The 22650-nt window shown below is 37.1% G+C and overlaps 2 protein-coding genes across 2 annotated transcripts; one reads left to right on the top strand and one right to left on the bottom strand.

The window, feature by feature from the left end:
* Window positions 1–6483: 6483 nt before the first annotated feature.
* On the top strand, window positions 6484–9384 carry LOC107772128 (uncharacterized). The gene is made up of 6 exons (XM_016591617.2): window positions 6484–6626; window positions 7762–7885; window positions 8185–8350; window positions 8492–8554; window positions 8648–8725; window positions 8824–9384. Exons 2-6 carry the CDS (start codon window positions 7767–7769, stop codon window positions 8932–8934), a joined length of 537 nt encoding a protein of 178 aa, XP_016447103.1. The 5' UTR covers window positions 6484–6626; window positions 7762–7766; the 3' UTR covers window positions 8935–9384.
* A 537-nt stretch (window positions 9385–9921) lies between these two features.
* On the bottom strand, window positions 9922–16563 carry LOC107772120 (ARF guanine-nucleotide exchange factor GNOM-like). The gene is given in 3 exon segments (NM_001325128.1): window positions 9922–13990; window positions 14473–15272; window positions 16483–16563. Coding segments are annotated over 2 exon segments (4329 nt in total). The 5' UTR covers window positions 15184–15272; window positions 16483–16563; the 3' UTR covers window positions 9922–10372.
* Window positions 16564–22650: the final 6087 nt, after the last annotated feature.

The following is a 22650-nucleotide window of genomic DNA, read 5'->3' as shown; positions in this document are numbered from 1 at the left end:
CTCTAGCTTCTCATCTTCACTCGTCTTATCAGCCATATTGGATCGCTCTTGGTCATATGATGCAGCAAGTTCAAAAAGAGAATTCAGTAAATCTTCTAATGGAGAAAAATCCAGAATATTCGCCTTCTTCATATCCTCGAAAATCTCAATGATTTGATCCCTATAAGATGAGAGCAATTCCGGACGAGTTTTGGAGAGCCTATTGCAAATGTCCTCCCAAAGTCCCAAAATGAATTCCTTCTTGCGATTGAAAACAATGCTTTTTCCTTCAAATATAGATACCGCAGTATTTGTCATTGGTGAAATGCGAGTTATCTCATTTGGAGTTTGTCTTTTTAGGGATTCGTCATGAGGAAGAGATGATGCCTTTGACGATGACTTCATTTTACACGTAGGCCCTCCAATAGATTCATCACTCACTTGCGGCTTGGCATGGGGATACCATCGGATGCCCAATGGTGTTTAACTGCATAAAGAAAAGGCAAAGAAAGTAAGTAACTTATAGTGAAACTACTCCTAAAAAAAAAGGAATGAGCGAGGCGATTGTATTTTACCTTTTTGTTACAAGCTGTATGCGTTCTTGAGGGACTATCAACACTTTGAACCTTTACGATCTCTACTGGGTTAGGCTGTTTCTTTTTCCAATTTTGATATTCATTGGTACTCTGGCTTGTGTCTTGAGGAACACGCGTGTTAAATGGAGGAACTAGAGGGTGTGTCTCTATAGCTATTGAAGTGCACACCACTTCTTTCAAAGCTGCCTTTGAGGATTTAAGCTTCATTTTTTTGGGTTGCGTAACTACTTTTGGGATTGGAGTTGATATTTTTTTAACTTTTGCCAGCGTCTTTCCAACACCTTGATCTTCACCTCCTAGAGGAGTTGTACACTTTAGCCCAACATTGTCTACCAAAGCTTGTAAGTTATTCTCGAGAAACTTCCCATGCGTTTTCTCCCACCAAGACATATAATTAGTGGAGAAAGGCTTCTTTCTACATAGGATCTCCCATTGGGGGAAAAACCACACGTGACATAGATCGATACAGTGTGCAAATCCTCTAAAATCTGATTCCTTCATCTAGAGAGGTATTGCGGATATCGTTCTCCAAAAAGCCGGGGACATTCTGGTAAAATCCAAATTGACGACCAAACCGATGCGGGCTATATGGCTCGATGATGAATGAGTTACCATACCTCAAAGAAAGGTAATTAAAACGTAAGCTCATTAAGTAATTTGATTCCAACTCTTGAGGGGCATCGTTATCCACGTAATAATAAGGACGGGAATTGGTTAACATTGTTGGTGCCCAAACTATATCCTCCCTATTGTGGATGCGTTTTCTTCCATCCTTCTCGTCAAAGTACCTTGCAGCCCCTTCTCCTGAGTATGCCACCATCAAAGGGACAAACGGACCCTTAGCAAGTGGATAGTGGGTTTTGAAGTAATGTGCAAGCCAGCCATAAACATAATGAATGGGAAAAGAAACTTTGACCTGATCGAGTTGGGAAGAACGCGAAATCTTATTCAAACCATGATAAATACTCGCTAAAACTGGGACTGCAAGGCTAATTTGTCGCCCGCCTACCATCATGCTTGCCATCTTAAAAGTCTCTGGGCGAATAGAGTTTTCTACCTTGGGGAACACAAAGGAACATAGCCAAATTTATAAGAATGCCGCTACATATGCCTCATCTTTCTTGTCAGACCTCACCCTAAGCTTAGAGAATATTGTTTCTTGATCACTCGACCACCTCGTCGTCTCGGGAATAACTCCATTAAGATTATGTGTTGACTTTAGGCGTGCGGATTTCTTTTCCTTTCGCAACGGGGAAGGCCTATATATTAAAGCTTTTTTATACCAAAAACTTGTCGACTTGATGAAGGAGACCTTTTGGGTAGCACTCGTACGCTCCTTAAGATGATGAAATGCGGAAAATAAATACTCGCAAGATCGAGGAATAAATCTAACTTGTTTTTCATTCAAACCGATGAGTTCTCTTGTCTTAGGTACCCGTTCTTCGTACGGAGAACCCACAATGGGCAAACCCCCAAGGATATGTAAGTCCCAAAGAGATATAGATAGCTCCCCGGCTGATGTAAGAACTGTGTTCGTCTTGGGGCACCAAGCCTCACAAAATGCTTGCAAAATGTTCGAGTTTCGATCATAAGTGAAAAGTGAGGCATAGACAGCATCGTAAATCTTTGTTGTACTCAGAGTTTGTTGGCTTCTACCAAGTACGTCTTTAGCCCATTCCCAATATCCTTGGATATGACGATACTCGGCCTCGATTGTTGTTGTGTTTTCCCAATGTACTTCGCCTTGAATTATGCGACTTCCTAAGTTTGGAAGGGTGCTAGCAATATTTACATGGCAATGGATTGGCGCTTGGAGAGACCACATCTTGGATAATGGATTAGAAATCGATTTGTGTTCCAAGGTCCAGTTCTCTACATGAAGGGAGTTCCTTAGAGGAGGCCATGGGGCTGCATATCGGTTGGCTTGTGAGGTGTGAACCAAAAGCTTGGTTTGTTCTATGCCATCTTCAGTCTCGATGATGAGATATCTAAGTTTTGAGGAAGGTGAGGTATAGTCCCTGAAATTTGCCATCTCTTCGTGCTAAAAAAAAAGAAAAAGAAAAGAGGGGTCATCAAAGTTCGAATCAAGAATATTAGAATGGGTACAAAGGTCTAAATGGATGAAATGTTCTCCAAGAATCGGGCCATTTTGAGAGTAATCTCTCCAAGAATTGGGCCACATTGAGAGTAATCTCTCTAAGAATCGGGCCATTTTGAGAGTAATCTCTCTAAGAATGGGGCCATTTTGAGAGTAATCTATCCAAGAATTGGGCCACATTGAGAGTAATCTCTCCAAGAATCGGGCCATTTTGAGAGTAATCTCTCCAAGAATCGGGCTACATTGAGAGTAATCTCGCCGATAGTCGAGCCATTTTGAGAGTAATCTCTCCAAGAATCGGGCTACATTGAGAGTAATCTCTCCAAGAATCGGGCCATTTTGAGAGTAATCTCTCCAAGAATTGGGCAACATTGAGAGTAATCTCTCCAAGAATCGGGTCATTTTGAGAGTAATCTCTCCAAGAATTGGGCCACATTGAGAGTAATCTCTCGAAGAATCGGGCAAGGATGAATACTCATCCCCTCACACCCCAAGATTATCTTCTTCATACATGGATCATCTTGTTGAACAAGAACATATCTTTCCCGCTTGACCTGTAAAAAGGAAAAAAAAGACAACAAAACAAGAAAAACAAAAAGAAAAGAAGAAGAAATTACCTTATAAATATTCCTGAGTGCACAAAAATAGACTCAATTAGGTTGCAGATACTGCGAATTGATGCTCAACAAATTAGAGCCCAGGGGTTTATATAGATCTCCATAGGGCGCTTACAATATTATATTGCCGATGTGGGATCGAAATTATATCGTGAACTCCTAAAAGGACTCTGATTTGTTTATTGCGGCGACAATGAATCCAAGATGGACTCGAGTTGTTGTATGCAAAGTTAATTCTATAAAATTGTGTCACAATGAGGAAACACTTCCTTTTCCCAAAAGGAATCGTAGGAAATCAAGTGTCAAGGCGGAAATTTTCATATTGAAATCACAACTTTCAATATTTTGTCTTATTCCTATTAAATTAAATGGTCATTATATTGTTTAAATAATTGACCGGGTGTACACGTAACAAAATCGCATGGACAATCTTTTGTGCTTTAAACTGGTCTAAGCCAAATTTGGTAGACCGTCAGTATTTCATTACCCGTTTTCGATTCCGACAAGTCAACACTTTAACGAGCCTTGAAGTATGGGGCATTTGTAGGCGTATAAAATTTGTGATATTTAAATTTGTAAATTAATTTGGACTATATCAAGATATATTGGTCCAGATAAATATTATGGGCTAATATATAAATGAATTAATTATATAAGCCCAATATATATTGATTAAATAAATAAATCTTAATCCATTGGGCTAGCCTATTTAATTGGGCTAAAGTGATGAGCCCACTTCATTAAGCCCAAGATGACATCTTCCTAGAGGCCCAGTATCATGCCACGTGTCAAATGACGTGGCGTGACAAGTCAAACGGGAGAGCCAATAGGATCATGCCACGTGTCAAAATGACAAGGCATGCCAAGTCACATTAAAAGGCCAATGAAATCGTGCCATGTGTGCAAGTGACATGTTCTGGCCAGTCAAATGCCGATATATCACACTTCAATTTGATTGGTCGGAAAGAGTTTGTTCTTATCATAACTCTTCCTTTCAACAACTATAAATAGAGGTCTTCATAACTCAGAAAGACACCAGAAGTTATAACAAGAAGCAAGAAAAAGCTCGTGGATCAAACGCTGCAAATTTCTCCACAAGTGTCAAGTTTCAAGTTCAAGTTCAAGAAATCAAGTTCAAGAATAAAGAACAAATCAAGGTCAAGTTCAAGTTTAAGAACAAGATCATCGTTTGTGGCAACAAATACATATTCAAGATCAAGCTCAAAGACCCTTGAATTTATTTACTATTGAAAAGAAAAATTAGAGGATTCATAGAGATTGTACACTCAAATATTTGAAATAAATACTACGATTGTTGCGATATTTTTCGGTCTTGATTTTATTTTCTCGACGCAAATTTATTGTCTACAGTTATGTAGGAATTAAGTTAAGCAGGTATTAGTTAAGAATTAAATTTATGAGATATTAGTTAGGCATATATTAGTTGTGTGTGAATTAATTCTTTTTTGAGTGCTTGGTTTATTATGTTTAAAATTAGTCTCACATCATATAATAGGTTTGTTTTTTTAAAAAAAATTTTGTTTGCAAAAACATTAAGCAAACAAGCAGATATCTAGTAATAGTAGAACATAAAACACAATAAAAAAAATGGGAAAATGGCCTAAACTACCCCTATCATTTATTAAGTGGTTTATAAATATCCTCCGTCCATTTATCCGTTCAAAAAAACACTCGACGTTAATTCTATTAACAAAAATACCCCCATAACTAACGGCAGAATTGGTGGGTCTTTCCTTTAATAAGGTGGCGATTTTTAACTGCGCCACGTGACAATCTTTGAATGGAACAAAAAATGGATATTATTAAACTCATTTACCTTATGCGACTCATTTATCTATCACACCCATTCCCACTCATCTGACCTCCCCCTTTTTTCTTCTCCAATTGAGACACTGCATGCACACAATAAAAAATTAATTAAAGAATAGATAAAACCCAAAATCAAATAACCCGAAATTTAAATCAGATTCTGAAATTTCTCCAATCAAACTCAGGATAAGTATTGAAACTCTTAACTGGAAGATCAACATATACATATGGGTTGTTAAGTAAGAAGACAAGGATCAAAACATACCAAAAATTTGAAACAAAAAAATTGAGCCCAGATGCTAAAATTGTCCAAATATATCAATCAAATCTAGGAGAAATATTGAAACTTTGAAGGGGACAAATAATGAGAACCTTTGGATTGTTCATAAGAAGACAAAAGAGCCATGAAATAACAGAGAAAAAACAACTACATAAAACTGATGCAAGCACACAAGAAATTGAAATCCAGGAACTAAAAAGCTTGAAATTATCACATTGTAGGATAAAGATTGAATCTATAAAACATAAAAAAGAAGAAGTAAAGGGTTACATTTGGGATGTTCATAAGAAGAAGGAAAGGAGGACAAAGAGCCATAAATTGCAAACGAAGAAGTGAAAGCCAAAGTCATATTTTCACACATAAAGAAAGATTTGTTTCAGTAAAGAAACGCTAAAACTTCTTTGTGAGATGAGAGTTGGTTTGTTGGGTGATAAGGAAAAAGAGAAAAGAAAAAAAAGCAAAGAAAAAGAAAGAAAATAATTAGGCGGGTTAAATAAATAGGGTCGGACCAGGTAAATGGGTAAAAAGAAGACCCATATTTGATTCTTGGTCAATAATGTCACGTGGCCCAGTTAAAAATTGTCACGTCATTAAATGAAAGACCCATCAATTCTGACGTTAGTTGCGGGGGTATTTTTGTTAATATAATTAACGTCATGTATTTTTGTGGACGGATAGATGGACGGAGAGTATTTATAAACCATTTAACAAACGATAGGGACAGTTTTGCCATTTTCCGTAGAAAAATTGTATAGTAGCAGATAAAAGGATATTTTTGTTATTTGTTAGTTTAATCCACCTATTATTTAATATGCATATTTTTATTTCATATTTTATCTTGTATAAAAATAATATAAAAAATTTCTTATTATCTCAAAAAAGAATTTTTTTTATACCGGTATAAGAAAAAGAAAAAACCTAACCAAAACTATATTGGATTCACCAAACAATGTAATTACATAAATTATACATAGTTTTATATGTTTAATTTAAATTTTATATAAGTAAATATTTTTCTATAAATTCCAAAATCAGTACTCATATTATTTATCCAGTGTGATTTTAAACTTACTTTAAAAGGAAAACCTATTTGTTTGGTTTCTACCCTTGGTCTTTCCTGAAGAAGACAGAAAGTGAAAACGCTCAGAGCAGTGGTGGCATAGTTTTGACACCGTCATCATCGTACTATCCTCATACTCTGGCTCCGCCGTCCACTGTCGGCATAGGTATCTGACCATCGTAGCCTTCTCGTTTTCCGTCTATTCTTACCGCGTATACATGCTGGAGATTCTGTATCTGTCGGTTTAAAATAGTACGGATTTGTAATGATACGCTGTTTGTGCAATTTTTATTTTTGCTGCACTAGGGCGTTCTTTTTTGGATTTTTATCTCTTCTGCTCTATACCAGTACTCAAATTTGATTGATTTTTCAATTGGGATTTTCTGATTAATCGAAGATGATCAAGATTATCGGCTTGTGTTATCTGGGTGTTAAAAAGATGATTTTTTTAATGGCATAAAGTATAAACTGGGTATATCCTATAGCTCAAGTCTAGGTTTCTTGTTGCATTAGGTTTTTTAGTTAACCCTAAAAGTTCAATTTTTTATATTGGGTTTTCAGTTTTGGATTTCCTCCACCCCCCCCCCCCCAACCCCCCTGCTGTTGTTTTCTAAGTTAATCTAACATGGAATGTGGACTATGTTATGGGCTTATGGCCTGAATAAAAACTACAACCTCAATCTTAAACTAGTTAAAGGGTTGGCTATATGAATCTTTTATATTCATTCCGCTCTATTTGCACATGTCCTATGCTTTTGTTTACATTTTTTTAGTTTCTAAGTAAGTCAGAAGATTGTGATGAATCTTTCATTCTCAAATTACCATAGAAAATTAGGATGTTAAGCTCTAAAAATTTGATCTTTATCTCTCTCTTGATTCTATGTAATTCAAATGACCTCAGTGTTTGATTTAACAAGTATTCTTAAAATCATCAAGCTATTCATTAGCGAGCTTGAATATTCTCTATGCTCGTATGATGCTTGGCTACTGGTTTACATTGTGAAGCAGTGCTTACGTAAGTGAAGAAGCTTTACAGTTATCTATTAACATGGCTCATTTATCTTATTTTGATTGACATTATCTTGCAATTCCACATTATGGGCTTATGGCAAGCCTTTTGGAATTCTTGAATATGGTCTCTTTCTACTTGGCTGTAGCCTACAGCCAATCAAGGGTATTGAATTGGATTTCATGGAAGCAGTAGCTGGATTTGATTGGAATATTGGGAGTCCTTAATCTGCTATTCTCTTCCAATAAAAGAATCAAAAGAGGTTAAACAACAATTCTTTAACTTATTTCAGCAATTATGAAGCGGAGGAAGCAATCTAAAATAACAGATCTGAACTTTGATGTGTTGAAACACATTATGTATCATGTAGCCCTATCACCCGATGGAGCTGGAAATCTTGCTCGGACTGTTTCGGTGTAAGTATTCATTCCCCGAATCTTTTTCTTGTTTTTGTAGGTTTTTTAATTCTAGATAACTGATGACATCTATTTACCTTGACTTCTTTGTCCTTTCCAATTCTCTTGCTATGATTAACTTTGAAGTTGAATTTCTGTCGAAGTTGACGCATGTCTATCAACTTCCGCTGACTATGACCCAACAAGTGTCCTATGGGTGTTAAAAAAATTCTCCCTTTACAACATCAAAAGGCATCTGCATATCTCTTATGATTATCTTGCAGATTATGTTGCTTCTGATGCTGATTTCCTTATCACAGCTGCAGACTGTTCAAGAAACTTGCTGATGATTCTGACGTCTTAAAAGCCGTGGCATTTGATTGTGTTACGCTTACTGGTATTCATGAATCATTCTGGCAACCTGCTGGGCTGTTATCTAGATGCTTACAGACGGGAAATCCAACTGCTTTCAACGCAATAAGAAAGGTACACAATTCCTCTGTATGGGGCATATCAGCAAGTTCTACCAGTGTTGTACAATATGGGGCCTTTAGTAGTTTCGGGTTACTTCTCTTTTACATGATTGCATTTCTGCTTGGTTTATTACTAAAAATGCCTGTATTGCAGAATGCAGAGATATTGAATGCTTCTTATCTGATTCTCAAGAGGGCCATGTTCCGCGGAAAGTTGGTAAAAATATTAAATTTTCTGGACATTTACACCAGTCAGCCATTTATTTATTTAGTTTTAAAGATTTAGGCTGATAATAATGTTGACCTGCAGATTATTTTAGCAAGAAGCAGAGCTATTGAAATTGCAAATACCAGGGCAAGGAAGAAGGCTCTTGAAGACGCCATAAATGTTGGTATTTAACTTCAAGTAATGTTAAATTCAGTTTATGGACAGTCAATTGCTAATTGGCTTACTTGAAACTTATGGTTTAACACATTTACAACCAGGAGTGCACAAAGACTTTTGATGCTGTTGATGCTCAAATTCAAACTATTGAGCAGTTTCTAGAGATGTTGATGGCTGTTCTGAAAGTAATGAGAAGTCAGATTGCTCAATGAGGTGGAGCTATTGCAGGTCTTCTGATGCTGCAGAATCAAGGTCTACAAAGACAAGCGTTCCATACAATATCCAAGTTCAGCATTTTGGGCTTTGACTATAGGTGATGGAACTTGCTGAGTGGTTAAGAACCCCTGTCATCATCGTCAGTATATGGCAACAGTTATATCGAGCATAGTTATCGCTCCAAACTTGCCAATATTTAGTGCTCTCTGTGTATCTGAGTTTTCTACCCATTCTCTATCAACCTTAACTTATACCTTCTCTCCTCTCTTTTTTTTGCCTTTAACTTTTGTGGTGTCGACTGAAATTTCTCAGTAGAGAGGGGTGTAAATCCATTTGAAATCTAGGCACTTTCGTTTTTGGTTTAGATGTGCTCGATGGATGCTAAAGTTTATATCTTGGCAAGAATGGACCAACTCCTTAACTTCGTTAGAAAGCGGATTCACATCCATCCTTCTCCTTATTTTGGCCCTTTTTATTAGGAATTGAATCCCTCCTTAGGTGCTTAGTGGTGTCCTACACCTAAATGGAGGTTTGTTTCGTTCCTTTTTAATGTTAAGTACAGATTCATTGTGCTTAGAAAGTTTTCAAAACAGAAATATATGAAGGGTTGGTTTTTTATTGTGGCTCATGATATAAATTTACTTCCACTAAGGTAAGCAAAACCTAATGTTGAAAGGAAATAAAAACTCATTTAATAGTACAAAGAAATGCTTCAAAGTTCTAAATGAGCCTAGATTTCTAATATTTATGTCACCAAATTAATCTACTTCTGAAAAAGCAACAAAAATAAGAAGGTAAATTAGACAGTAAAAGAACCTGAGAACACTAGGTAACTAAATCTCGAGTAATATATGATGTTATTTTGTATATGCTGTATTTCATAACCCTGTTATTAGTAGTCTCTAGCACTAAACAGTTAAAGAACAGACACTTTGCGTACTAACCAATATCAGCATTCGATATCTTATAATTGAAACAAATAATTTTGAAGAAACCCTACGGTTCAATCTGACCGTAACATTTCATACTACCAAATATCAATCACTATTTTGTAGTATAGCCAATATTGTACAGCCGAAATGGTAACAACTAAGTTATCAAACTTAAAGTGAAGTGACCGCTACAGAAGTGCAAAATTGCACGAGTTGACCCCCCTCCCTAATCTTCCCTCGAAAGCCAACAAGGCGAAAAGGCTCTTTTAACAGTAAAGCACCATATAACATTCAGAATGGAGATATCACTACTTGTAAACCAGAAACCAGCTTTGCTCCAGCAGGTTGCAGCTTGTGCTTCAATGAACGTGTTTCGCCTAATGCCCAGCACGTTCTCAGCTGCACAATTTATCTTCTCACCATGCTAATGATGGTGCTGATAAAGAATGTCAGTTTCACCAAATGAAAGTATGGTCAACAACATGAATCTTCAAGATGTGCTTCAACTAGGTGAGACTAGAACACTTCCCTCTGAGAGAGGGCTACATCCGGCTTGGATGTGCTGCTTTTGCAACAGCCCCAATTCACTAGAAGGGAAAACCTCCGATTGAAGGGATGGGCATATTTTGTGCACATGCAACCACGTTAGCTGCCAGAAACTGTCCCCTCCTACAGGATCACTTGGCACCAGAAGTCCACTAGCTTTCATGACAAGTAGAGTGTTCTTTAGGAGTTCAGGGACGAGTTCTGGGATCTTCTCACTCCGTTTACCTTTGAATTTCATCTTCATGCATCTTTCTGTATGATCCAATAACCCTAACCATAGTTTGCAGAAGGATGGCAACTGTGAGAGCTGCTGCAGACACTGTAGGAACACTTTGAACATGAGCTTCAGAGACAGAAAAATTGCTCCTTCTATGCTCCTGTAATCCTTTATGGAACCTTGTGGTGCAAGTTCCAGCAATTCATCCAGCAATGTAAAGACCAACTGATCAAAACATTGCAACCACAGATCGGTTGAAATGTGTATCCCCTCAACCCCTGTCAAACACCTCTGCAACATCAAGATGGCATGACCCCGCACCTCTTCTCTCCAATCCAAACAAAATTTTCTGAGTCCCTGTACCAGCCTCAGCCACATCTCAGTTATATCCTGATACATTTTTATAGCAGCCTCCTCCCCCAGAGCTTCCTTTGTCTTGCGAGACCATCTAACAAGACAAACAAGTGACCCAGCCATCAGGTCCAAGGATCTCACAGCTTGATCAACATTTCCAATGCGGGAGTCAGCAAAGTGACTGGCTGCATTTAAACAAAGGATGTAATTAGCAGGCAGTAGGTGAGCCCCATCAGCCATGATGAATGATAATGTTTCAAATCCTGCTTCAGAAGCTTCTGGATGCCGAGCTGTAATAGAAAGCAGAGATATAATTGTCCGCCAGCCCATATGTGATCGTATCTGCATAGCGTTTGCTTTGACAAGGTGCATCACCTCCTGGGTTATCTGTTCAAGAAAAGCATCGGCGACCCTTGCGTCGAGCTTTAAGATGAGTTGCAGTGACTTGAGGAGCTCATCTGTAAGATTTTCCTTGTAAGGAAGCAACCTTTGGCATATGCGAAGCAGCCCAAAAACAGCCTTCTCTACCAAAGTACAAGGCATTGTTGTTGATTGGACAACACCTGCTATGTGCTCATAAACAACCTGCCAAAGAAGCATTATCCTATCCCGATTATTTATTGTGATTGCAATCAGCAACTCCAGACAGAATACTGCAGTCTCTTCTTCTTCTAGAGAGAAGTTTCCCTTATGAGGCCGTCCTGCAGCCATCACAAGGGCCCGAACAAGCTGTGAAAGTGACTCTGCTTGCAAAAACTTACTCTCGGCAAAGATGCTATCAATGTGACAATTCTGAATAGTCTGAAGAGTCTGCTGGCGGGCGGCAAGCTGTTTTTCATTTGGCTGAGGCACAGGTTCTTCTGCATCAAGATATAACAGTTGGCTAAATCGCCCCATTAAGCCAGATGATTTCCTTGATGGGGCCAATGAAGGCACATGAGGTGCTGATGGGGAAGCTGCAGCAGGTTTGCTTTGGTCTGCATCAGAAGTAGACTCCACGTCATCAGCAGCATCACTAAAAAGACGAGTAGGAAGAAGGCCAAATGTATGCAAGCTCAAAATGCAGTCCAGGATGTTTTTCCAACCAGAGCGAATATGGTCCCCATACTTGTTTGCTATTGTGAAGACAGCTAAAGTTGCCAGTCTAGCTTTATTATCTTGGGCAAATGTGACAATAAAATCATCAGTATATGATGGAAGCAAAAGAGTTGTGAACTTGCAAAGAGATACTACTAAATCATCCAACACATTATCAAAGCTATAGGAGGCTGAAATTTTGGCAATGGCAAGAAATCCATCGATGCATGTCTGCCAGACATCTTCCTGCTCCACATGATCAAGAACCACTGAGATGGAAGCAATTGTCGGACCAGACAACATAGAAAACATATCATAATCAAGATAAGGTCCCTGATCACAGACAATAAACGGGGAAGTTTGCCTTGATTTGTGAACTAGACCAATCCAATGGCTTGGTGCCATCAATGGGGTACCAGCACCTCCATCTGGGGAAATCCGGATCTCATTCTCACAGATGGAGTGGTAGAGCTCAGACAAAAATTCTCGAGGGAGGTCATTTCCTCCGTTTATTCTCCGGTTGTTGCGAATGAAATCTGCCTCCGTCATCTTCTTCTTGACCTGTGTATTGTGTTGATCCGTGTTCAGCATGATAAGTGAATACGATAACACGAGTGCTGCATCTTTGTTAACCAGAACATCTGGTGACTGCTCATAATATCGTTCAGAGAACGCTTCAAGCACCCTCTGTATTTTCTGTGATTCTCCAGGCAATCTGAACGTCTCCAAAAAGATTCTCAAGGCAGTATCTAGGTTCATATCCCGAAAATCGAATGTCCTTGCAAATTCATGAAGCACTTGAATATAGAATTCTTCATGACTTCCCAAGAAATCCCCAACAAGATTCTTATCCAAGCCATTTGTAAATCTAAAGAAACATGCTACACTTTTTGGGTCAACTTTATCAGGTAACAGATGCACTGCTTGGAGAAATTCCATACCCTTCTTTGGATCACGGTTAAAGTGATCAACTCCAACCAACAACTTTTTCTTTATTTGCTTCATTTTATGGACAAAAGGAACCCAATGATTAGGATCATGGTAGTCCTTGCATATTTCTGTCCAAAATGGTCTATATTCATCGAAATTAAATGAACCTTGTTCTGAAGCTAATGAATCTTGGCCTATTCTCTCGGCCATACCCTGAATCATGGCTATTAGACCATCCAGGGCAAGAGTATTTAAAGCTGAAAGTGGGCTGTTAACTGGAAAGGTGCTTTTTGATAACAGGTTGGAAAGTTCTTCAAAAATATTGCTGCAGGATATGTCACAATCATAATTTGCATACATTTCTGTCATGAACATATGCTGTCTGCAGAAGTCAACAAGTGTTTCCATGGCAACCTCCTGAAGTTGATAAGATGCTCCATGCTTGCTCTGGGCAATCCTCAGCAAAACACCAGAGAAAAAGGCTTCGAGCTGTAGCTTTAACTTACAACGCATATGATGATACAAATTCAGAACAATGCTACAAACTGTCGAAAGAATTAAAGGACTCATTGACAAGCCAAAACGCATCAGATTGCGGAACAACTCCTCCCGTATCAGAGCCAATAATTTGGGATGATTCCCAAAAGAAGCACCACCTAGTTCTATGGCTGAATTAATTAAACCCAGCGCAAATAATGGGACATCTTCTTCATACGCTATAGGGTTGGATCTTGAACCAATTTCAATGGATTCCATCACATTCAGAAGAGAACATAGGAAATGAAATATCTCCACCATGCAGGGGACCCCATAAGGATCCATCATTGAGTTTTCTCCATTACAAGCAATATCCCCATTTCCAGTTTTCTCATCTGTTGTTTCATCCCCTACGCTCACCAAAGTGACTGAGGATACATTTGAAGTAACAGCAGCAGATGGTGACTTGCCCATGGATTCTACACTAACACATCCATTGTCTTCTTGTTTCTTGCCAGCCTGCAAGAAAGTTAATGGCTTTATGAGTCGCAATATACAAGAAGGTGATACTAGTATTCATGTTTCAAGAACTTAAGAGACTATATATAATACTCAATCAACCCTAGGCTGACGTAATCAGAGGTCATGAAAACCATCAAAGGACGCAAAACACCCAAGTCCCCAACATGGTCAGTAAACAACTAAACGTATAAAATGCATCACATGAGACGCAGTTTAAGGACTTCTCGGAGAAGCAGCTAAATTTCTCAGCTTGGGCTTAGCCCAAAATTAGTGTAAAGTAACATCTGATTATGAAACTGATGTCATAAAAAGTTCTAATAAAATGCATATAAAATCTAAAGATAACAAGCAATCATTCGTGGAACAGTGCTTTGGGCAATGCCTGTAAAAATTACGTGCACTTGAAGTGAATGTCCTAACTCCAGCTAACCAATACAAGGGCTGGAAAAAAAAGTGAAAAGAACGAGAATCTCAGTTACCTCTGGGCCAGCGCACACTTTGCTTTCAATGTCAGGCAGGTGAAAGAAGATACATCTAACCAATTCATGCATCGTGTGGCGTGCTATTCTCTGCAACAGTTCGCTTTTAGCACTTGCTTGATGAACCAATCGGAAGCAAGTGTTTACTATGTTGCATACGTGATGGTTGGTCAAAGTCGCTGATGCCTTACTTTTCATACAAGCCAAAAGAACTTGAAGTATCTTCATCAACACCACTTCCTCAGAGGCAGGATCAGTCACTTCAAAGCGGCAGCTTGTCACAGCGTCAACTATCTGATGCAAAGCTTTGTCCACATTCATGTTAGCTGATTCAATTATTCCAAGAGTCAAGAACTTGTAAACAGATGACAATGCAACACCAGTTATTGGTGCACCAGTCTCATCAGATTGTATCACATCCAAGAAGGGCTGAAGGTATAGAAGTGGATCAACACTGTTCCACTCATGTCTCCATAAGAATATCTTTTTCCTTAATTCCGTGAAAGATTGGATGAGAGAATACTCTAGTTGATCATCTTCAGCAGCATAACGAAATCCCCACCTCACATTTCTCCTCATGACGGCTAATACAGCACCAATTTCTGAATTTACCATACATTCTAAGGCACCTCTGGAAGGCTTTAGAGTATAACCCTTGGGCTCTGAAATTGGAGTATTGACTTCACTCTGCTGATTAAGGCACCCCATCATAGTTTAACTTTTGATTCAGTTCACTTCAATTAGAAACGAATTAAAAAACTACAGCATGGATCAAGGAGCTGCTTTTCCAAACCATTCCCCTGAGCAGCAGTAAGTTGTTAGATGTGGTTATAGTCAACAGTTTTAAGTAGATAGAGACAAGTAAAACAATGAAGTAAGGTATCAAAGAATATAAAACACTTTCTGCATCTCATTTACGCTGATAAATGTGGAGGTGAAACTAACACTTTAAAGGTGGAAAGACCTGACAGGTTCGCGGCAGAACCATATGACCACTAGGAAGACAACCAACATCAATATCTTTTTACTTAAGAAAAAATGAGACAACCAGCATTGAGACATCAAAAAAAAAAGGAAGAAGAAACTCTAAAAAGGTACTTACGTAATAAAACCAATTAGTTGGATGCTTAGACACACAATGCAATCCAGGTCTGTTGTGATAAACATGGAGTTCTATGCATACCAAAATTCTCTCCACATGGCATGCAATAAGGAATTTCTTATCTATCTAAAGCATAGCACTTCAAAAAAATATGCAGAGCGGCCACAGAAGCTACGATGTTAAAGAAAATTTTGAATCAGAGATTTATTACCATGCTAGCACATATTATTTCAAGTAACATAGCTAGTGCATTAGTACATGCTCGTCAAGTGTCCTTCCATTAATCCTAGTTCTCCACTTGCGACTGTTCAAAATCAAGCCTTTCCTTTTAGGCTCTTTCAACATTTAAATAAATCAAATTAAAAGCTTAATAGGAGGAAAACTACAAAGCACTAGGTTATGTCCCTTTTACTAGATCATTCTGCCAGGCAATTACATCAGACTTTTTCGAGCAAGAAATGTTACTAAGAAACATAAAGACTAAGCTTTTGCTTTCAGCATTTTGGGAATCAATAGAACAACAGCAACTACAAATTTCAATCCAACCCCTTTAAGAAAAAAAAAGGGGGGGGGGGGGGGGGCAGAAAACAAAATTCAGCAGCACCATCATGTTTAAATATCTCAATTACGCCACCAAAGATCTGAAAACGATCCAAGATCATCCCTTTGGGAAATTCTAAAGCGTATGAAATCAGCCTTAAAATAATTCAAAATGAGATATTTGCCCTATAGACGTCAGAAATAACCAAAAAACAATAGCTTCAAATTGGAAGATCCAGATCTAAATCAATGGCCACTTAGATCAACAAAATTGAGTAATGGAAAATAATATATAAAGTAAAAGTGAGCATTGAGCTTCAAGGATTTTGGAAGACTAAAGCAGTGGATCCAATTGGAAATTGGCATACCTTATAGACGATCCCAGCCCCGAATTGAGAGCTGATCGTCGCAGGGTCCTCGGAGTGGAGTCCCGACAGACGACAAACACTTTTGGTATTTTGATTTTGAAGGTCCCCTTAATTTGTCAATCTCTATGAAACGGGTCGGGACTCGAGAATCCGATACTCGGACTTGGAGGACCCTTTTTTATTATATCTTTTTCCTTTTTGCAAGTTTGGAAGGGCTATTTAGTGTTTCCACGAGTATAAAAATTGTGAAAAACTCCTGGCTAGCGTGAGCATAGATTTTTAAATTTGTTTTAAAAAATTTGAATTGGGTAAAATTTGATTTGAAAATAAAAATTTGTTTGGACATAATCTTTCAAAATATATTTTACTTTTTTATTTTGGAAAAATATAAAATGTAACTTATACCCATAAGTTCTAAAAACTATCAAAAATACCCAACAATACTAAACAAACAAACTTGTCAATCCTGTATATGCAGAACCTTTATCGATGTCATTCATTATCATTATCACAAGTCATAGTCCTGAACATAGATAAGTTTCGCACTATCATTTTTATAATAAACTACATAATACACTATCTTAAAATCATAACATGATATTTTAATATCAACTGCTAATAACACAATTACTAGCCGCTATAATTCGTCAAATTGCAATATGTTACAAGATCCATTAGTCCAAAAGAAAATTATAGTAATTAGCTGGTGGATTAGTTGGGTCATAATAGATGGTGGGATTTTTTTATAAAATATAAAAGTTTAGGGTAATTTTTAAAATTATTAAAAAATTCAACATTAATATTTTGGGCCAAAACAGGTCCAGAGCTAGTTTTGGGATTTGAAAATTTTGTTTTCAAAATCTGCCAAAATATGGATAAAATCTATATAAAAAAAAACATGTTTTGCCAAAAAAACATGTTTTGCCAAAAAAAAATTGAAAAAAACTTGGCAAAATCTATGGCCAAAAAAAGGGTATGATTATCGGTTCGGTTTATCGGTTATCGGATTATAGATATAGTAATCTGTTAGCCATCCAATAAGACAACGGGCAGATTGATTCGGATTAACGATTGTTGGGCGGTTTATCGACTAAACCAAATAGAAATTTTTTTGAACAATCATTCAATCAATACCAAACGATTTCAAATCAATACCAAAATTTTAATACCATATAAGATCTAACATTATTTTTGAATTGAAGAGTCTTCTTCCAAGTTCCAATCTATTCATATTCAAAATTACTTATACAGTGGCTTTTATGGAATTATATCCTCTCTTTTGCCCTATGGGAAATTTGGACTAACAGGAATGCAAATAATCAAAACAACTCGAGACACTCTATTAGCATAAACAATATTTTTCAAAAGGCTGTGGAATTCAAGCTTCTTACGGAAAATACCCACTACCCATTGAAAGGATTCAATTACAAATCAAGTGACAAAAATCTCCTAAAGGATGATACAAATTAAATGTCGATGCTAGTCATAAGGACTGCCAAAGTGGGTTGGGGGGAGTATTATGCAATGCAAATGGACACTAGATTGTTGGATTCACAAAATCCATACAGGCTAGAGGCTCTTTGGAGGCAGAACTAAAGGCAATAAGGGAAGGACTCAAAACAACCCATGAGTGGGATTTATTCCACGGAAAGTAGAGACGGATTGTGCGGAGGCAATACAAACTATACAATGTGGTAATAGACTTTTTGATAATATTGTCGATGTTTGCAGGTCGTTAATACACCAAGGGAATGTGACGCTATTCAAGCACACATTTAGGGAAGGTCGCTCACACCATGACCGAGCTGGGAAGAACTCCATGAAGGAAGAAAAAGTTTTTATATCCCCTCCTAATGTTGTTGTTAATTCTGTAATGTATGATAAACACAATCAACGTTGTTTTGTTAAATACCTATCAATGGATGCTTGCAATATATTAGCAAGCTTAGGAAATCAATGTGTCCTAAGAGGCACGCAACTAGGCCATGATGTAACAAGCATTACGTAATTTTAATATATATGTTTTCTGTTTGCTCAAAAAAAAAAACTACCCATACACGTATGAATCAATCAAACTTTCAGTAACATTTGTTCTTCACAAGAAATTCATATTGTAAAACAAAAAATCCAGAAAATCAGACTTTAATTTGTTAGATGCATGCAAAAAAAGACATAAAACCAGACAATCCAACTATTACTGATAAAACCAACGGATAATTCGACAAATTATTTTCAGTTCTGGACTACAATATGATCAGTCAAGTACTTCCACTTCATTGCACTATACAAAATCCAGACGAGCATCCTAAACATGAAGAAAACTAGCGTAATAAAAAAATTCTTAACGGGTTAATGGTTTACCCGATAAGAAAATTGAGTAATCAGCTCCCAAACCGTCAATCTGTTCACTATCCATTATCCAGATAATCCGATACCAATAAGTCATCGCTTCGATTCAGTTAACAATTTCGGTTCGACTTTGAACGGCTCTAATTATTGATGATTCATATATTGATCACAACTTGATTGAGATTGAAGTTTAATTATCATTGATGTAGGCATGGAAGGATTACATTAGACAATAAAATAGATCTTACATGCTCTTTTTCTAATTGGAAAATAATTTTTCCATTATGATTATACTTTTTTCTACATTTGCTCCAATTAGATTGGCATTACTATTTAGGAGTTAAACATTCCTTGTTAATCTCTTCCTTCTAGTTTATATGATTGTATTTGAGTAATACTTAATTTAAGAAAAAATACATAATACCTTTTGATAAATAAAGTTAATATATACTCTAGTACAATAATGAGCTTCTTAATATAAGTATTATTGGCTTCAATATCACGTGTCAATTGGTATAAAATGTCATTAAGGAAAAAATATAAATATCAAAATGAAAGAGTTATCAAATGTACAAAGAGCTCAATAATTTTTTAGCATCAAGGAGGAAAAGTTGCATATAAAACAAATAGGATAGAATATACAACTTTTTCAAAATATTATAAATATTTTTACATTTTATTTTTTACTCCCTCCGTTCACTTTTACTTGACACGTTTTAAGTTTTCATGCTCCTTAAGAAATAATAAATGAAGTGTATAATTTACCTTGATACCCATATTAATTGATGCATATTTGATTGGATTTGAGAAAATGATTTGAAATGAGTAATAAATATTGTGGGTATAATAAGAAAAAAATTGTCTTGATATGCGTAAAATAACAGGTAAAAATAAAAATCTATTTTTAGTATACCTGCTGTCACACCTCCTTTTTGCACACCACCCGAAGGTAGTGCAAGAGAGTTTTTCCAATTAAAGGACAATCGAAACGAGACTTATTTTATTACAAAATTCAGAGTCGCCACTTGGAATAATTTATGGTGTCCCAAGCCACCAGTTCAAATCCCAAGTCGAGGAAAGATTGACTATGTTTTATAGTCCGCGAACACAGAAATTTGGGTAAGGAATTCTGTTAACCCGGGAGAAGGTGTTAGGCATTCTCGAGTTCCGTGGTTCTAGCACGGTCGCTCAACTATTATTATTGGCCTATTTATCTAATTTTAAAGCACTTTTAAACCTATGTGCATTATTAACTTTAAAACCGCTTTTATTCATTTTAAAGAAGATTCCAACGTTATATAAAACATGCCTTTGGATCACGCCACATGAAATGCACACGTGATCCTCAACATATTTTATTTAACGTTGTTAGGATTTGGATTTGGGTCACATGAAATGCACACCCGGGTTTAGGAAGGTAATTTTTTAAAAATAGCGCGCCTAAAGCAACCACGGATCTTCAAGTTTGCGAGGGTCATGGAAATTTAACTAAATGGCACGCCTCGATTTCTAAGGGTTAAAAGTTAATTAAGCGAGGGCCGTGCATTTTAAGATTTTTATTTGGCACGGCGCACCTCATTCCCAATTTTTAAAGGAAATTTGAAACTAAACTTTTGAGGGTCATAAGTTATATATTTGGCTAATATGGCACACCCCGAAAAAAAAACTAAAGGAGATCAGAATATCTTCTACGCTAAATTTCAAACCAAATTCGCTACCAATAGGCGTCTTATTAACAAAGCAATTACCTAAAGAGACATTACCTTCTCAATAACCAAACAAACGAGGGAATTAGACCAACAGGCCCAAACGATACAAAATACATAATTCCAATTTTGCAAATCTCTTCAGATTTAGGCCCAAGATGAGCCCAAAACTTTCAGGAGCCTGAGATTAGCAAGTAGGGACTCGACTTCGAATCCCTAAAGCACCCAAGCTGCATCTGAAAAATCATAGAGTGACGATGTGAACCCAAATGACTACCAACAGAAAACATCAAGGTATACGCAATCGATTTTTAAATCAGATTTCTTACTACTCAACAAACAATTTCATGAGATTTTTTAACAGTGACATAGTTTCAAAAAATATTTAGAATTCAATTTGAGAGCTGTACAACATGCAACTTTAAATTTCAAGACTTCCAGTTAACTTGAAGTAATGACATGGGAATTTAAACTTCAGCTAGGTTTCATATTAACAGAACCTGTAAGATTGACATTGGATAGCCATGATCTTAAAGCAACCAAGTCTAATCACAGAACATTCAAACAACATCAGACAATCCAATATTGGCCTAAGTGTTACTGCAAATATACCCAAAACAATTCCTTCACCTAAACCAAATTCGAACAAACTTGATAACTGAAAAGAAGGAACAGATCACTTTAAAACTTCAGTCTCACCCTATCCATGATCAATGTACTAGTCAAAACAGTTCAAGAGCTAAATATTACAGCCATTACGAGATTGAAAGAAGAAGGAATGAGATTCGAACTACAAATAACACCAGCTTTTCATATTTCTAAATCCCAAACTTCAGATTACACCTAAGTGATATCCATAGTGCTGAAAATACCTAGAAATAAAGGGAAACAAAAGAAGTGCAGAGTCAGTAGATAGCAACAGCAGAAAAGCAATGGAACAATGTTGGAATCAACCAATTAAGCCTTGAGGAACCAGCTAAAACAACAAATAAGCAGTAACCCAAACCAGCAGTTCCAACCAGATCTTTGAATCCCCAAAATTAAACCATTTTTCCAACCCAAGTGCAGAATTTCGAAGTTTTCAGAAGTTCAAACTAATGAAGAGGATCAAACAAGCAAAACTGAGCAAGATTTGAGCAATTTTCCCCAAAGAAATGCAAGAAAGTCAATGTGGTTTCAAGAGTTTTTTAGCTGTTTCAGTTTTTGCCCAATTTTTATCTCCTCCCCTCTGCCTTGAATACCAAGGTAGAGCGCCTTTATAGGCAAGGCATTTTGGGCAGCCCTAATGATTTAATTTTGCACCTAAAACCTTTTTCAATTCTCATTCTAGCTCAGATACCTCTATCTTAATTATCAAAATTTCAAAACAGCCCCCAACCCTGCTTCCTAGAAGCTTCACAGGCAGTTACAAAAGATTACCCTTACCCAAACTCCCTACATTACCATTTAAACTCATATTATTTACCCTCTGAAAATTATCCCAACAATCTTCTAGGCTTCAACTAATGGGCCCGTCTGTATGTAATGCAGGCCCCAAGCTAAACAAAGACCAACACACAACGAGTTTGGAAGAAGAAGAAAACAACCACAATCCGATTCAATAGAATTAAAACAAACCTAATGGGCCAATTCAAACTAAACCACGGAATTGTAACAAAGATTAATCAGAGGAATTTAGAAATGACCAATGTATAACCATACGGATTCAAAGGCCTATCATGCAACCACATTTGAATAAGAAAAGAAAGAGAGAAGAAGAACACCGGAGAGGGCAAATACGGACAACGCAACCAAAAGAAAAGAAAGAAAACTAAATGACTAACCACAACAAATGAAAATAGAGGCGAATCTACTGGCCAACTCGAACTGCTCTTCAAGGGTGAGAAACTCGTCTTAACGAACTCCCTCAAACAAGAGTGCCCTGTCAAGGCGAGCTTCGAACCTTGACGAACAACAGACTTCAACTCGACTCCAGTTTTGAAATCAGATTTAGCCCTAGATCCCAAACTCGGTAAAATCTAGATTCATTTGGGCAAATAATCTGGAGTAGTGACTGTGGGGTACAAATTTGAGTGGATTTGGGTAGTTTAAGGTTCAAGTGCCTGACCTTCGA

This window comes from Nicotiana tabacum, chromosome 3, assembly GCF_000715075.1.
Source record: "Nicotiana tabacum cultivar K326 chromosome 3, ASM71507v2, whole genome shotgun sequence".
Lineage (NCBI taxonomy): Eukaryota > Viridiplantae > Streptophyta > Magnoliopsida > Solanales > Solanaceae > Nicotiana > Nicotiana tabacum.
The sequence above is the reverse complement of the archived record's forward strand: the minus strand, read 5'-3'. Positions and strand labels throughout refer to the sequence as shown.